The sequence below is a fragment of the Anopheles marshallii genome, chromosome 2 (assembly GCF_943734725.1).
Source record: "Anopheles marshallii chromosome 2, idAnoMarsDA_429_01, whole genome shotgun sequence".
Lineage (NCBI taxonomy): Eukaryota > Metazoa > Arthropoda > Insecta > Diptera > Culicidae > Anopheles > Anopheles marshallii.
Genome location: NC_071326.1, coordinates 52,005,629 through 52,022,262, shown reverse-complemented (window position 1 = coordinate 52,022,262; position 16,634 = coordinate 52,005,629). Strand labels below are relative to the sequence as shown.

Below are 16,634 nucleotides of genomic sequence, written 5' to 3'. Positions count from 1 at the left end.
AAAATATGCCGTGAATGGACATTGGTATATGGCGTCGTGTTTTAGTGCACGTTTGATGCCCAGATCCGAAAGACGGTTTTGCTAGTGTCGATAAAATCTCTGTGCAGAAGAGTTTTTCTTCGTTTGCTTACGAATCGCGTCCGATCGCTTAGATATTTTTAGGAAGAAAACATATAATACTTTCAATGTGTTTTAGTTCCTAGACGACAGACTGACCATGAACGAGCATATAGTGTGCATAATTGCTAGTTTGCTTTCTATCAATTTGATAAGTGGCTTGAGAAATTGGGATACTCAACGATACGAAGTTAGAACACTTCCAACTGTACTGAATAATGATTATTTGACGGAAGAGTTCGAACCGGAAGAAGAGCGGATCATCAACTTCGTCACAGTGCGTCCGGAATATTTCGAGATAAATCGTGCCCGACCAATTATCGACTGGATTACGGGTGTCATCGGTGCTCCAGTTTTTGCCAGTGATTCTTCGGTGCCATCGCAAAATTGCACACCATGCAGTAAGTAGTAAGAGGAGGGGGAGGGGTTAATCATAATTCTTGGCATATCTATCTACTAGCTGTTTAAGATTTTCGATTATACAATAACTCTGAGATGCTAAGAAATCAAAGATTCACTTCTATGTTGTTGTTGCACCTTCGAAGACCTTGCTCTGTCATTTATGGTTCTCCTAAACGGTTTCCGTTCGAAACAATAACCCATTGGCTCTTTCACTACAGAGTGTGGATCTGCCGAACCGATAAACGAACGAATAGTAGGTGGCACACCCGTGGACGATAACAGCTTCTCCTGGATGGCCGCTCTCTACTACGACAATAAGTTCAGCTGCGGTGGTTCCCTGCTTTCGGATCGATATGTCATCACGGCCGCCCACTGTACGACCAAACCGGACCGGGCGCTATTTCGCATACAGTTTGGCGTAAATGATCGTAGCAAACCGACTGGAACATCCATAGAGCGTAGTGTCAAACGTATTCTGACCAACTGGTACAACGCTTTCAATAACAACAACGATATAGCGCTGCTGGAGCTCACATACCCCGTATCGATCAGCGACCGTGTGATGCCTATCTGTCTACCACAGGCGACGGAAATGTACGAGGGTACCAGAGGAATAGTAACCGGCTGGGGAAGAACGAAATCTGGTGGTGGTCTTTCGGGAACATTACAGCAAACCGAAGTACCGATCTTGACGAATCGTGAATGTCGACGGGCTGGCTATTGGGCCTTTCAGATAACAAACAGGATGATCTGTGCCGGGTATCTTGAGGGTGGCAAAGATTCCTGCCAGGTGAGATGTTGATTTCTCCCGAAATGTTCAAACAAAACCGTAAGCAACCTTTTTTTTCTTATTTGATCCACGCAGGGTGATAGTGGAGGTCCGTTGCAAGTCCTTAATACTAAACTTAACCATTATGAACTAGTCGGGGTTGTTTCATGGGGCCGTGCCTGTGCTCAGAAGAATTTCCCGGGCGTTTATACACGTGTAAGCCAGTATCTACATTGGATCAACCGTAACATCAAGGATTCCTGTCTATGTAGCTAAGGTTCACGATCGATTTGATCATGACAGAAGACTTTATTTTTAAAAGCATCATATTCGAAGCAGTCATCTACAAAATACAACAGCTTGGACGGATTCAATGAATAATGAACAAGCATCTCGGAATCGATGTTTACTCTTAAATGATGATTACCAATAAAACAGGACTACCAAATTTTCCTCGCTTTTTCAATGCTTCAACAGTAGTTGTGTTTGGAGAGTACCACACGCGAGCTGGAAGGACCATTGCTTAGAACAGTCTGGCAACGAGGGTGGCGGCAACAGCGACGAGCATACCGAACGAACTGACCACCGTGGCGGCTGATGGAAGGTCGAGACATTCGACAGGTTGTGGACTAAGGTTTTTGCACAGTGCATGACGGAAGCTGCTCACAGACAGTTTCTGCAGTTCATCATCGTATGTCTGAAACAGAAAAAGGTATACATTCCATTAGACCGGTTGCATACGTTGGATGCCCATGTGTAGAGTGCTTATAAAAATGATACACACCTGCTTAAAGGCAACAGTGGGGACACTCTTGAGTGGCGATTGCAATTTGTTGGTCATATCACCATGTTGCTTCAGCAGCTGGCTACCTTCGGTACTGTTCGCACAATCCATGATAGCTTGCCACTGATCAATTTTCACCTCATCGGCGCAGCGCTTGGTCGGGAACGCACCATCCTTCAGCTGGGCCCGATGCATCAGACAGTTGACGTAGTCGAGTGTAAGATCTTCCTTCGAAATGTTCGGCTGATACGAGTTACCCTGAATGTGCTGGATAGCACAGGCGTGCACCTTGTTACCGTAGCACTCGTTTTCACCATGATGACACGTGAACATCACCTCCGAGCCTTGCGTCGTATAGGTGGACTTGCCGAACGGGACCAGATGAAGCTCTAGATTCTTCTTGAACGTCTTAGCCACCGGGTACAGCTGTTCGTTGACGAACCTTGCACTATCCGGGCAGAGCGATTCATAGTACACATATACGGGTACCTGCAAGTTGCGCAAACATTAGATTAAGCAAGCACACATTAGCATAGGAACAGTTTTCCAATGTTACTATCAATTACGAAACTTCAAAACGACTCTTAAATAATAAGGTAGAGAAGAGAACGTTCGAGTCACGTTCTGTGCCAGAACGATGAACATTACTATATAATTCGCCCATCAATACGCCGGATTTGATATTTTAAATGGCGGTGTGCTTCATAGTTGTTATAAGTATGGCGTTTGAAGCAGTTATACGCGATTCTTTTTTTATATAGATGACGATTCAGCTTCATGGATATGTTACGTTTGTAATGATGCCGATGACCTTCTGAAGACCTTTACTCAGTTGCTTCTAGCTTCTGATCGTGTGATGTCATTGCGGTATTAAGTGTTAACTTAATCAAATACCGAATACAGTATTCCGTATGGTTATATCAACGGCAATTCAAATACCATCCAAGTCACATACCAAATGTAAACAAGTGCATTTTTGCATTTGTTTTACACATCGGTCAAGAACCGATTACATCAGTCCCAACAATTCTAGAACTTCATGCGCAGTTATATATCATTTCATAATGAAATGACCACCTCATACGTGCTAATGCTTTACACGAAAGAAAAATGAACAACTGTTTTCAATGTTTTTAATCCACCATAAAAAAGTCTTTACGAAGCATAATTTTTGTGAAGAAAAATATTCCATGCTTTGTCAAACGGTGCATTTGGGTCGCGCGAACAGTTGACTAATATTGTACATGCAACATCAAGCTCCATTCTAGCGTTGTTAACGATGTTTGCATAAAGCATGACCCTCATACAAATAATTAACAAATCAAAAAAGGCCCTTCGTAATGCCAGGGTTTAGGATGTGTTGCAGCCCGCGTGTTAAAAAAAAGCGTGTTTCCACACATTTTGCACTAAGCAATTTAGTAATGTACAATGTATTTTACAATTATGCATTTGGTGCTAGGTAAATATTAACAAAAAAAAAGAAGAAATGAAACTAAAAAATTATTCCGTGTGCAAAAAATACGTTCACCTTTGCCCACATTTAATGACATTCAGTAGTGTGGCATTAATCATTTTGATGTGCATTTTCCTTCGAGTTCTCGGCTAGAACGGGATGAGTGGAACTTTCTTGACCTTGGCATGGTAAACAAGTATTTTCCTCTCTCATGAAGGCTTTAAGTTTGCTTGGCGCTAGTAGCTGGATACGATGCATTGAAGCTTTCGCATGTTTTAAACGATCAATACGAGAGGGAGCTTTTAAAAATAGGCTATAGCGTTGTTGTACAAATGAAGATGGATTGGCTACAGTGTTACCCCGTTTAGTTTTGCATACATTTTCGCTATTGATTTCGGCAAGTCGTTAAAAACGGACCAGACGTTCGGGAACGGGAACGCACACGGGAAATGGAAATCATCCAACGCAGTTACGCCATTACACGAAATGCAAAAGCTACAACGTCAGCAACAATAACGACGCGTACCGTTGGAAAGTACTCATTGCCGGTTTTTGCGGGCAACCGATATGGCCTACATTCTTGTTCGCATATTTAGCGCCATCGTATTTCGTAAAATGCCTACAACGCTAACAAACGGTGGGATGTCTTACCTGGTGCATTCATGTAAATAGGAAACCATTCGCACGGATAAAATTTGTCCACACTATTCCAAATTGGTAACCAACCTCTAATCAACTAATGGTCGCTGCTTTCGTCGCAAATTCGACGCTAGCTGACGGGTTATCCGGTCGAGCGGGACACGGTGTGTCCGCGATAAAAAAAAAAACATACAATGCACATACATACCACCACACAGCCACAAAGATCGAACCTGAACTGTGGAAGCGGCGGAAAAAGAACAAATTTCCACGCCGCGTTAGATGGCGCTGGGCCACACCTTAAACAGGGGGATACACAACTGCATTCATACACATGTGTCGCGCGTCGCTGAACTCTGTTTCTCTCTCCTTTTGTTTTATTTGCCGAACACCACTACAGCAGCGGTCACCAAAGAGTGCTAAAGTATGGCGCACCCTTCTCAATCAGATGCTGATCATCACTCGATCTTGCGAGATGGCGACGCACAAGCCGGCTAAACGTACTTACTTTCGATTGTCCGTAGCAGGCGACAGCAAAGACGCTCAGCAGAAGAAAGCTTTTGAACAGCATTGTTTGGAGAAGAAGTAGAAGTTACAATGGGAGCAACAGGTACAGTGAGGCCCAAACGCAAACACACTCGCACAGCCACCGACAGTCACGATCCCCGAAAACAGGTTACGACGATCAAATGAGTTTCCTTTTTAACGGTTCGCTTCAAACCGTTGGGACGCGCTTCGATCTTTCGAGCAAACGAAGAAGAATGTGTTTGTTTCACACGGGCGCGTCTGTTCACCTCGCGGAGATCGCGTATCTGAAGGAGCTACGTGATGAGAAAACCTTCTTTTCGCTGGAAACGTCGCACACAAACTGAACGCTGGCGTTGTTCGCTGCCGGTTAGGAACTCGTTTCAGCGCGTACAAAGCGGGCAACAGCCGCGTGTGTCCAACATGCCAACTCAATCGATGTGTGCGGTAGAGTGAGCTGGCATGTGTGTGACGCCGGTACTTTTTCATCCCGTTCTCGTACATTCTACTCCAGCGGCAACCCCGCGGGTCCGTGTTGTGCAACATTCTAATGGCATAACATTCTGCCTGGACGCTTACAAATTCTTTTGCTGTTAATCTCAACCCAGTTTTTTTTAATTTGGTAAAAATATTAAATACGCTAAGGAAATGTGTCTTCCATGCAGTGGTTTTGCTTCCAAACTCAAAATACCATTCAAACCTGCCCTCGTTGTAGTAACAATTGTGCAGTACAGTATTACTCATCCTCTGTTTACTCATCCAATAATTCATTAGCTTGCAGGTGCCATCCGTCGTCTATATGCAAACATTCCCTACCTGCCCGATGGGGTTCAAAAACGCTCTTTTCGCTTGTACGCATGAAAGGATGGTATCACGTGTGTACTAAAGGTTGGAATTTTCCCTCTATTGAACAATACAATGCGTATCAATGAAGTAAATTATTTGAAGAAAACAACAGTTTAAGACAACTTTTTTTTCGTTCGTTCGTGCGTTCTTTTCAAGCACTACATGCCTTTCACAAGAACAAAACCGGTATTTGCATAATCACGTATCTGTGTGAAGCTTTCGTCCTAACTAAGCTTACAAGTATCTACACTCCAGAATATTTATCATTTTCAAAGACATCAATTCCAAGACATTTTATTTTCTGGTCACCTGCAAAATTAGCATTCAAACGAATTTCAAGCGAATGAAGGAACTGGATTAACTACAAGAAAGACTACGAACAGGAATGAAATGAAATTGAGGATTTGGAGAATTCTACTGCAACCGTGATGCCGGATTCCTTGCCATCGTGTAATGGTTTTATTTTGTTTTTGAAAATGTTTCAACTGAAACAAGTTTCGATCAAATTATACCCAAAAAAAAACAAGATTGTGTCGATACAGTGCTTCGAATTATGAAAAAATTAACAATTTGGCCATACTTATGCCAACATTATTATCGTTATTAGTCATCCCCAGTTGTTTTAGCAATTCGTTGATTTCGTTATTGAAAACGTTAAGAGAGTTGCTAGTTCAATTAGTGAATTAACGCTATTAGTTTCATTTGAACGGGTTTGTAAAAAACCTTCATAAGAGCATACATTAAATATTAGATTTGAAGCGTAATTTGTGTTTGCAATTTAAAAATAAATTCCATATACATTTGTTTTCAAATGACTCATTCGGAGTAGGTGGATTTTCGTTTGTGGAGGTGGAATTTCGTTTGTTTATGCACATTACGCACGGTCGGATGATAAAACAACATTAAAGCATTGGCTCTCGCGTGGATGATTGCCCCTTACATTGCAATTCCTGTAACTTTTTTAAAAACTTTATTTACAAAACAAACGCTATCAGCGGTAAATGCCCAAACTGCTAATCACTCAACACTAAACCTTTGCTTCTCAGATCAGCTTTAGCTTCCTTAATCTGTTCCATCAGCTCCTTGGCGGCTTCCTGGCAGTCATTAAATGTGAAAGTTCGATATAACACCACGGTGGCCGAGAACAACTGAATAGAAAAGTGTGCGAAAATATTGAGCATCGAACAGTTGTAATTTGTTAGCTATTTGCTATCTACTTACACCGAAAATTAGCACCAGAAATATTGGCGAAAGCTGAATTTCCAGCATGTACTGATCCAACACTTCATGCCTCACCTGACGCAGAACTATTGCAAAATAGACGCTGAAAAAGCAAGCCGCAGCCATAAACCATTCAAAAAGTTTCGTCATGATGTTGCGTTGTATGTTGCCAGACTGTTGTTAATTTAAGGCGATGTAATGGCGACACTTTTATAGTTGCAGACCGCAATATTACAGGGCTAAAATTGTGTAAAAACAACAGAAGCATTAGAAATGGTATCTTTGCAGTAAGAGTTTTGTATTCTATGAGAATTATCAACGAACGTCCAGTGTGTTCGTTTGAATGATAACTATTCTATGCCATAACTGAACACTGACCTTTTTTTAATGTTATAACAAAGCACCTGTATCCAAAAAGCGGATTTGTTTGGAATGTTTACAATTGTTTAATGCCAAATAGAATTGCAGGCATCAAATACGAATACAGAAATGACGAGCAAACTTGCGAAAGAAACAGAACGAGATGTTTACATATGTTTGGCTCTTTCTAGCACATCTAACGTCAGCAGAAACAACAGTTGAGCTGGTATAACGACCCAATAACTGTATACCAGTTCAAAACAAGTACAAGTTGTCGTTATTTGAAAATTTAATCCATAAATTTTAATTACCATACATTGTTTAATTTTGTACTAATAACTCAACTGTTACATTGTTAAATTGTGTACGAAATCGTCAAAATGTCATTATAATTAAAACCACATTTTTAAACAATAATGTAATATAAATTACGTCCTGAGATTACAGAATCTCATTTGAGAAATTAGCGTCCCACTCTCTAAATAATTTCAAAAGTGTTTTGCTATGAGTGTAAACGTTAAGCCAAAATTGTTCAGATAGCTAGATTATACCAATAGCACATTAGACAGAATATTTACAAACAAAATAGGTTAACATCTAACAACGTCCCATTTTTTATATAAATTCAAGCATACTAATAAGCTATTTTACTCATTTTCAACGGACAGGTTGTGTAGCATTGTAAAATAAATAAAATATCTGAGAAAAAAGAACAAACTTGTAAAAATTAATGTAATCCTAATGGTAACGATTTATTTCCATTCTTTTTTTCCTCTCCAATGGGGGGTTTCAACATCCCAAGATTTTATACTCTACAGGAGCTTTTATATCCTAGCAACTCCGGAATCTGTATGGCTTGTATTCTGAAGTTGGTTTCGTTGGTGTTCAACGATCCGGTCATCACCTTCTGGAAACGGCACGTTAACACCCACAACTCTTCGGCGCCCTTACGGTTACGTATAATCTTGACACCGCTGGGAAACTGCAATGTTTCACTATTTTGTGCAACGATGCGCATGTTCGCCGGATTGTACGGTGTCGTCGAATCCCAGCAGGCGATTGCATTTTGTCCAACCAATCCAAAGAACATATTCCCATTGCTGTCCATTGCCTCTGCTACGGCCTGCGATGAACGTATGCCTATTGGTCGGAAGGATCGTGGCAGTGCTTCAGCGTCTTGCTCCCAGACCGTGTCGTTATGCAACACAGAAGTGCGAACCGCATTCTCCGTCAATGATGCCAGCGCATGGAAATACATCAGTCGATCGTTGGATGGGCGCCAGTTGGTACCGTAGTTTGACGAAAATACCACATTACCCGATGGTATACGGGGAGACAACGCCATTGCCACGATCCCATCCATTAGATCGAAGCTCTCGTTCGAGATAGTAAAGGTGCCATAGTCGGGATTGGGATGCATTTGTTTATTCGTTATGCGCCACGATTTGCTCCTTGCCATATCGTACACGATCATCGCCGGTGCAGTGACGTCCGCCATGTATACCTTCGTATTTTTGCACGATCCGAGAGGCGCCGGGTCCTGGACGTCTACGAGCTGTGTATGAGATGTAGATATTCATTATTACCAATTCAGAGCAGTGTGCTTACCACGCTTCAATCCGTACCAAGTTCACCAACAGGGACAATTCACAAACGAGCTGATCGGCAGGAATTTGATACCGATGGATAATTTTGTCGGTTTTCATGTCAAATACCACCAACTGTGGCAGACAGATGCGTCTTTCCCCAATCTTTCCAGTATCGAGTACCCACATTCGATTACATTCATCAATCTGGATGCGGTAAAAGAAACAATTAATGTTGTATTTATTGCAAATTCCTCACTACAGCTCACTACACACCTTTATGCGAAAGACGGACACAATGCCTTGACAATTGTTGTTCTCAGGTCTCGCCTGTATAGCTGCGTTCGGGAAGGGCTCTATCAGCGGACCCGACGGTCCTTGAGTCCGACTAACACGGCCCAGTGTGTATGGGATGCCCTGAACAAACCTCGGAATCGTTACAAATAAACGAGAGCGGGCTGGATCTAGATTTAGAGGGTTGAAATAAGATCAGAAAATAAGTTACCGCAGAACAGGTCACTTTGCCTTCCTTTTGAGGTGAAACTTACTGGAATAGTCGACATCCATGTCGAGTGGTATACAATTTTCCGGCACATATCGTCCCGATGCCAGTGCCTCATCACGTTCCTGCGGTGACGGGAATGCAAAATCTGCCGCCTTCCATTGAATTACGCTTTTAAGCTGCTGGCTGAAAAATTGTGCCCCGCCAAGGTTAAGCGCCAGGATGAACAGCAACTGCAGTACCAATAGTGATCGGGATGCCATTTCTGGAGTTTGCTATGGACGAAACGATGTTATTGTTATTAATCACTCAACTTTATGTTTCTCTGCGGAAAGGCAATAATGAACTGAATTTAATTCCTGCCCAACCCAAAGTATATAAACGATTCACTCGGTTTGAGTTTGATACGCAACACAAAATTGAGCATCATGCGAACGATGGGAACGGGAAGCAACACAAGCCGATAACTACAACCCCTAGTGATACACACGCACCATCGGAACAAACAGATTAACCTACATTACGTAATGTCCTATCGCGAGGATCAACAGGCAGGGTTGATTGTCCTTGTAAATGGTAGCGAAACAAGTTTGTCTAATCCGTGGCACGCGCACACCGCTCAATCAAACCAACTGTTACACCTGATGACCCTGAGCGTGAAAGATACCACCCCCGTGGACCATCAAGCCGGAGGAGTTCGACGTCTTGTCAATCAACCGATCGTTCAACTGTGAACTTCGAATTCTTCGCGTTATTAAAAAACACACACACACACACTCACTTCACGGTGGACGGTATGAAGATGTGTATTTGGCATAGAATCGGTTCGACTTGTGAACTCATATTCACGGTCCATCAACTATGTTGGCGTGCGTACAGTGGTGCGTGCTCGTGCACGTCATTAGCGCCCTACGCCAGGTGCTAAAACCGAACGCTTCGCTGTGTAAAAGTGTCTTGTGAGTGCATACCCCGGAAACATGATAACACACCCAAAACTGCACACCCAACGTGTTATGGTTCAGTGCGCTGGATGGGTAGAATACGCAGCACACTATTAGTAGCTCCGGCTACTAACTGCACCATTAGGCCCAGCAGGCTATAAAACTTGTTATCACTCTGCAGCCTTGTGTGCCACGATTTTAGTTGTAGTTAAAACACCTTCCGAGAGTGTTCTAGCGCGAAGCGAAGGAAATTTGTTTAGTTTTCGACTAATAGCCAATCAAACTAAAGCCCAATATGCTAAAGTTTCAGTGCTACTTGATTCCGTGTGTAACACTAAGTCCATTATCGTATCCTTTGAGAATCCTTTGACAAAATAGTTAAAATATCGTGAAGCAAAGTGCCCATATTGCATGTTTCCGGTTTCTATACCAACGGAATAGTTACTGTTTACCGGTACACGGAAGAGAATAGCGCTGTGAGGTAATGGTAATAACTTCTTCGTTAATAATCCCACCTCGGGGACATAACTTTCTCTAGTGCTGAGACATGTAAGCAAGATCATAAAGTATAAGAAGTTATTGAGATAATGTACAGTAAACCCCCGGCATTCTCTTTTGAACAGTAAGTGGCATAACGAGCAAATTCAAATTCACACCGAGCGAAATTATACTTATAAAAGTGAGTTTATTGTACTCATTCGGATTCTTTGAGCTCTTTTTTGTGCAGTTCTGCGCGGAAGTCGAAACTTTTTTCACCATTTTCGGTCAATAATGTACAATTGACAACATGTCGAAAATGACAGTACGAGTCGGCCCGGTGATGTATTTCATCGGTTCCAATCCTACCAAAATTTCATCCGGACCAATCCTACGTACGCATTACTGATTATCCAGCTACGGGTCAAGAAAGCTAGAAAATGACAAGCCTCTTGAGGTTGTTGTTTCAACAAACAAATCACAAAAATGCATTACAACGATTAAAAATCGAAAAATTTTCATAACCATATCAATATAACAAGGCACCTAGCACCGACGGAATAGTAGTCGAACTGATACAAAATGGAGGTGCAGCACTAGAAACCGAAATTCATCAAATTATTACTGAGGTATGGGATAGTGAATCGATGCCTTGTGATTGGAATCTTGGTATCATCTACTCCATATACAAAAAGGGAGATAAGCTAGTGTGGAGCAATTACAGGGATACTACGGTGTTGAATACCACCTACAAAAAATCTTCCTTATACTACAAGATCGTCTTGTCCCATTCATAGAAAAGGTAGTTGGAAACTATCAGAGAGGATTCCGAAACGGAAAATCAACCACTGATCAGATCTTCACCATGCGACAGATCATGAAGAAGATGGCGGAGCAGCAGCTACACTCCATCTTTTCATCGACTTCAAGGGCGCATACGACAGCATAGCCAGGGTAAAACTTTACGACGCAATGAGCTCTTTTGGAATCCCGGCTTACTTACTTACCAGACTAGTACAAATGACAATAATCAACGTCATATGCCAGGTGATTGTGGATTGAAAACTTTCAGGGCCCTTTGCTACCACCACGAATCTGCGCAAAGGAGATGGGATAGCTTGTTTATTCTTCAATCTAACACTAGAGAGGGCTATCCGGAGGTGGAAACTTCGGAGACCATCTTCTATAAGTTAATCCACATCCTGGCATACGCAGATGATACAGGCATCATTGGTTTACGGTTCTCCTACTTAACGGATGCTTACCAAAGGATTAAACAGGCGGCAGTAAACCTCGGATTGGATATTAAGGAGGTAAAAACCAAGTTGATGGTGGCACCACCAGCGGCTCTTCTAACACATACAAATAGGCGATCGCACGTTCGAAGCCGTCAAAAATTTCACCTATTTTGGCTCAAAAGTCAACAGCAAAAATAACATTGATGTTGAGGGGTGGCTAGGGTGCTAGCTACTCACATACGCTTCTGAGACATGCACTGTGCCCAAAACCGACGAAACCCTCTTTGCCGTGTTCGAGAGGAAGATGCTCAGAAGGATCTTTGGTACCGTATGTGTGAAAGGACAACGGAGGAGCCGCTACAATGAGGAGCTACGGCGAACTCACTCTCGTACAGCGGATTGGACTCCCTAGCTCACCAGTCATGTCAGTAAAATGACACCAGCCAGTCCTTTTAGGACGTCCACATGGATAGAGGAGGCGTCGTCGGTCCAAATTGAGATGGCGTCATTGCGTTTATGCATCCGTCAGAAGCGCCGGGATAATGGATTAGCAGACGACGGCACTTGACCGTGAGCGGTTTAGAGGACTCCTGCAGCAGGCCGAGACCGCAAAGCGGTTGAAGCGCCTGATATGTGCTGATGATGATAAGTGCCACCTCATATACCAACATCGGTTTAAAAAAGACTAATTTATGCTACATGCGAGTGTCTCAAACTGTGTTGTCTCATACATTTTTTATGTAAGTAGGTAAGAAGTAAGCAAGTAAAACAGCCTTAAATGTATAATAGATTTTAGATAGTTTAGTTGATTTGTTGACTGAATTACGCTGATTACTTTAAAGAATTAGTGACTTACGTTTTTCAATATTCAATTCTTATTTAGATCAGATAATTTTTCATACTATCTAGAGTTTTCCTTGCTGTTTGGAAAGGCGTTGAAGTTGTCTACGGAAAATTTAACGAAATAACTTCGTAAAAAATATCCCAATTTTTGTGGCATTGTGCAAATTCTCTTCAAAATTTAATTTTGAAATATGTTTAATGAAGATGTTGAACATCAAAACCAACTACAACTGTGCAAATCAACTGCAATCAAAAGCATTTGCGTGTAATTTGAAAGGTCTTGACAGTGCGATAAATGTTGTACCCCCAACAATAACTCCGTCAAAACAAAATCTCACCCAAGGCGGAAGAGCCGAAACAAACGGTAGCAGAGAACCATGCTTGGAATGAAACCCCACTAGCCGCTTTAGCGTTACAGCGCGAGCTTTCTATCGCCTAGGCAGTGGGTTCTAAATTGTAGCCGACGTAAGCAATGTAATGCATGTTTTGATTTTCATTCATGGGAACAATCGCCGCTGGTTTTGCCTAAGCTTCGTCCCCTTCCAACGAAAACGGAACGGAATGCTGTCCATATGCGAAAATTTATTTCGCAGCTAATAATCGAACAACTTCAACGCTTCACATTGGGGCCCGTTACAACTATGCACAATTGCAATTCCGTCTCTGAACACGGTGTAAAGCTTCCGAAAATGCTCCACGGAATGTGATGCACCTCTGGTAACCTTGCATATCATAAACTTCATACAGCGCGATCTTCTCTATATACGTGTCATTCGCCGAATTCCAGTGAGCAAACATTTCACATATTAAGTAAGCTGTGCAAACACCACTAAGTGTGCCGCCAACTGTTGTTACCACTTGAACAGACTATTCTTAAAATTCGCCTTTCTCGCACCTTTGTCCACACACACACACACACAATCAATTGTGATCCATATTCCGAAAGCGCAGAGCAATTTAAGGTAAGCTTCCGATTAGCAGAACAAAACCATTATCTCTAAGTAACGCGCAACCCACAACAAGATCGCACACCTCCGCTAAGATCGATCACGACTCGATCGCACTGTAACTTACTGTCTACCACTGCACTTGACGCGCTCACGGTTAGGATCGCGATCTCTCTTTTGCTGCTTTTCTGCGCATTACAACTGCTCAACAATCGAACCAGTTTCCTGCTTGCCACCGTTCGTCGTTCGGTCGCTCGCAAAGACACTCTCTGTGTGCTGTTCTCCTACACGCTGGACGTTGTAAAATGCACACGCACCGTACAGTTCTTGCGGAAACCGGTGCAATGTGAGGCAATATCGAAAATGCGAAGCCTCCACCGACTCACACACCACAACGCTCGGCGCACAATCAGTCACCGCTGCCGCCCAGCGAATGGTATCGCCTTTCGAGTGATGCTACTTGCACGGCTCTCCATGCGACGGTTTGTTCAAGCGTGCCCGCGTGTCCTTCCAAAGACTTTCCCCTCGACTTTTGGCCATCAAAAATGACTGGCTCAAAGTTAGTTTTCGGTTTTGTGCAACAGAGCAACAATATAAATAACATTATCTCCTTCATCAAAGCACTTACATCAACATTCACACGGGAACACGTGCACGTTAGCCGAATTCTAAATTGATGTTTGCGGTGTGGACGTTCGAATTGCCGTTTGTTTTTTTTGTTGTGCTATTACCCGATATTACAACACTATCTGGGAGCACTAGGTAACCTTTAACTAAATCAACCACCCGATCACCGATCACCGATCAACCAATCCAATCCGCAAAAGTAGAGGACACACTTTCTACAGCGATCGACAACGCAAACACCTGCAGACAGTATCGCGCGTTTTCCGCTTGCGATCGAGCTGTTGTTCTGTCCGCGTTCAGTACGCCACTGTGACGAGGTCCGATTCGAACGTCGCCGGTAACTGCTGCTCAGAGCGAACCTCGCACAAACAACCAACTTACGTGCACCACTACACGTAATGCGTGAGAACGAGCGAGCAATGTGGATTGTATGTCCACAGTGCTGGAAGATTTTGTGTGGATATCTGCTATCTCGTTGTCATTAAAGCCGGATCTGCTATTGTCGCAAGGAGGCGTACGTACGTAGAAGGATACCGCAAAAATAACAGAATAAATCCATTAGCAATATACCAAATTCCGTTTTCAAGAAACTTTCGAAAATATGCAAATGCTTTCTTTCTTGTCACCGGTACAACAAATGGTACAGGCTATAAAGTTACACAGCCGATTGCGTTCTGTTCGTTTATTCTGCTTCGCCAGCGCTGAGGATGATCCGGCCGTTGCTCCATCATTGTTTCGACACTAATGACGTCACGCTGATTAATCAATCTAGCGCGCCTTGCAAACCCGATCGGATCGGGGATTTTTCATACAACGGAAAAAGCAAGTTTCTCAGCATCAGGAAATAATGGCTAATTCAATGTTTGTGCACAATAACTGCAGCTGTATCTAATGCAATGTATGAACACCGTTCGAATTATTAAACTAAACCAAAAACTGACGCAAGCCCGTCCGGTGTTATTCATTAATATTCGAAAATCAGCCCGATTTTAGCATGGTGAAATACAATATGCATACGTCATAAAAGCCTTGGAAACATCGTTCAGATGGAAATACGATTGTCAATGTTTGCAACATTAATGTGTTTGGGTTCTATTTGCTTTCGACGTCATGGCGCCGACACTATGAACTAGTCACTATCGATGGTCTTATGGAAGGAGTTACATTTTCTGATTGACCTTACTATCTTATTTGTGGAAAGCTTGCTTTTACTCCTAATGTGATAAGTTTCTTCATTAACCAACTTGTATACGGATACAGTGTGTTGATTTTCTCTTCAATCGAAACCCAATACATTGCCCTCGGTTCCGTTCGTTAGCTACATCCTTCATTTTTTACCGTATAATAATACTACTATAGCGTCACACTAAGCTTTGTCAAGTTGTTGACTCGTCTTCAAACAAGAAAATATCTAACTTGCACAAACGGCAAAAAATATATCCATTTCATCATGATTCTATTGCCAGTAAGAACGGGCTGAAACATAACTTTCAATGAAAAAATGTTTATTTACATAAAGTGCCTCTTCTGGATCAAGACGTGATCCGTTTGTTCCAACAACGTACTTTTATAGCTAAACTACAACTGTTAACTAAACTAAACCAACTATCGCGCATTATCTGCTTTGTCAGATATTGCAAAGTTCCCAAGGATTTCGACACGATTAAACCGGTCGCTGAAAAGCACACAAATGATAACCACGCCAAAGTCTTTGAAAAAGATCCCATATTGCAATGCGAAGGTCTCACCGGGCAGCGCAGCTTTCTTAGGCAACTGGCAAACAACCATGATAGATGACGGCACATGATCGATGTTTTGACAAGTCATGATCGAATGTGATAAGTAGCAGTACTCTGCTTAACAAAACTAGTGCACTTGCTAGCCAATGAAGGGATATTTCTGTTCAAATTTCTTCACTCGACCTGGGCGAAGTTATTGAAAAACTAATAGCCAATATAAAACTGAAATGATCTGCAGCTTGTGACGGATTTGTAACTATTTCGACATTGCTCGTGGGCCAAAGCGCGATAGCTTTGATAGTGTTTGGGACCAGCACGAGCCGAAACAAGTTTGTGAGGGAACCAATTAATACTTTTGTTCATGTTTATAATAGGAGCGTAAAACGTGTGCAGTGATTCGTGTAGCGCAGCAATGTTCGTCAAACATCCTTTCCAAATTTGAGGTTTTTTTCACGACGATTACTCAATTACTCGCGGACCGGATACAGATGACCGGACAAAACGTGGTAACTTTTTATATTCTTGTCTTACCGGTCAGTATGTTAAGACAATAAAAAAATCGCTATTTGATGAGTCATGATGCGTGTGCTATTTTTAATGTTTGTCTCTACCTCGGTT

The 16,634-nt window shown here is 42.4% G+C and overlaps 4 protein-coding genes across 4 annotated transcripts; 1 reads left to right on the top strand and 3 right to left on the bottom strand.

Annotated features, from left to right (window-relative positions):
* Positions 1-217: 217 nt before the first annotated feature.
* On the top strand, positions 218-1,564 carry LOC128709424 (trypsin). The gene is made up of 3 exons (XM_053804419.1): positions 218-518; positions 738-1,309; positions 1,385-1,564. The coding sequence occupies exons 1-3, from the start codon at positions 218-220 to the stop codon at positions 1,562-1,564; spliced, it is 1,053 nt and encodes a 350-aa protein (XP_053660394.1).
* A 247-nt stretch (positions 1,565-1,811) lies between these two features.
* LOC128710361 (GILT-like protein 1) lies at positions 1,812-4,735 on the bottom strand. The gene is made up of 3 exons (XM_053805413.1): positions 4,673-4,735; positions 2,073-2,561; positions 1,812-1,985 (listed from the first exon to the last, which is right to left on the bottom strand). Exons 1-3 carry the CDS (start codon positions 4,733-4,735, stop codon positions 1,812-1,814), a joined length of 726 nt encoding a protein of 241 aa, XP_053661388.1.
* A 1,813-nt stretch (positions 4,736-6,548) lies between these two features.
* LOC128707830 (dolichol-phosphate mannosyltransferase subunit 3) lies at positions 6,549-6,906 on the bottom strand. Its single transcript, XM_053802788.1, has 2 exons — positions 6,757-6,906; positions 6,549-6,683 (listed from the first exon to the last, which is right to left on the bottom strand). Exons 1-2 carry the CDS (start codon positions 6,904-6,906, stop codon positions 6,549-6,551), a joined length of 285 nt encoding a protein of 94 aa, XP_053658763.1.
* Positions 6,907-7,921: 1,015 nt separating this feature from the next.
* LOC128719580 (protein yellow-like) lies at positions 7,922-15,972 on the bottom strand. Its single transcript, XM_053813206.1, has 5 exons — positions 15,892-15,972; positions 9,251-9,479; positions 8,979-9,166; positions 8,742-8,909; positions 7,922-8,671 (listed from the first exon to the last, which is right to left on the bottom strand). The coding sequence occupies exons 2-5, from the start codon at positions 9,465-9,467 to the stop codon at positions 7,922-7,924; spliced, it is 1,323 nt and encodes a 440-aa protein (XP_053669181.1). The 5' UTR covers positions 9,468-9,479; positions 15,892-15,972.
* Between the last annotated feature and the right edge of the window lie 662 nt (positions 15,973-16,634).

What these genes read in the sequence shown, in the direction of transcription:
- LOC128707830 (XM_053802788.1), bottom strand. Translation starts at nt 6,906, where the DNA reads ATGACGAAACTTTTTGAATGGTTTATGGCTGCGGCTTGCTTTTTCAGC. An exon ending in TTCTGGTGCTAATTTTCGGT is followed by an intron (nt 6,684 to 6,756) that starts GTAAGTAGATAG and finishes TTTTCTATTCAG; the next exon opens with TTGTTCTCGGCCACCGTGGT.
- LOC128709424 (XM_053804419.1), top strand. Translation starts at nt 218, where the DNA reads ATGAACGAGCATATAGTGTGCATAATTGCTAGTTTGCTTTCTATCAAT. An exon ending in GCAAAATTGCACACCATGCA is followed by an intron (nt 519 to 737) that starts GTAAGTAGTAAG and finishes CTTTCACTACAG; the next exon opens with AGTGTGGATCTGCCGAACCG. An exon ending in GTGGCAAAGATTCCTGCCAG is followed by an intron (nt 1,310 to 1,384) that starts GTGAGATGTTGA and finishes TGATCCACGCAG; the next exon opens with GGTGATAGTGGAGGTCCGTT.
- LOC128719580 (XM_053813206.1), bottom strand. Translation starts at nt 9,467, where the DNA reads ATGGCATCCCGATCACTATTGGTACTGCAGTTGCTGTTCATCCTGGCG. An exon ending in CATGGATGTCGACTATTCCA is followed by an intron (nt 9,167 to 9,250) that starts GTAAGTTTCACC and finishes CTCTAAATCTAG; the next exon opens with ATCCAGCCCGCTCTCGTTTA. An exon ending in TGTCCCTGTTGGTGAACTTG is followed by an intron (nt 8,672 to 8,741) that starts GTACGGATTGAA and finishes TCTCATACACAG; the next exon opens with CTCGTAGACGTCCAGGACCC.
- LOC128710361 (XM_053805413.1), bottom strand. Translation starts at nt 4,735, where the DNA reads ATGCTGTTCAAAAGCTTTCTTCTGCTGAGCGTCTTTGCTGTCGCCTGC. An exon ending in CCTGCTACGGACAATCGAAA is followed by an intron (nt 2,562 to 4,672) that starts GTAAGTACGTTT and finishes CGCAACTTGCAG; the next exon opens with GTACCCGTATATGTGTACTA. An exon ending in CCACTGTTGCCTTTAAGCAG is followed by an intron (nt 1,986 to 2,072) that starts GTGTGTATCATT and finishes TTTCTGTTTCAG; the next exon opens with ACATACGATGATGAACTGCA.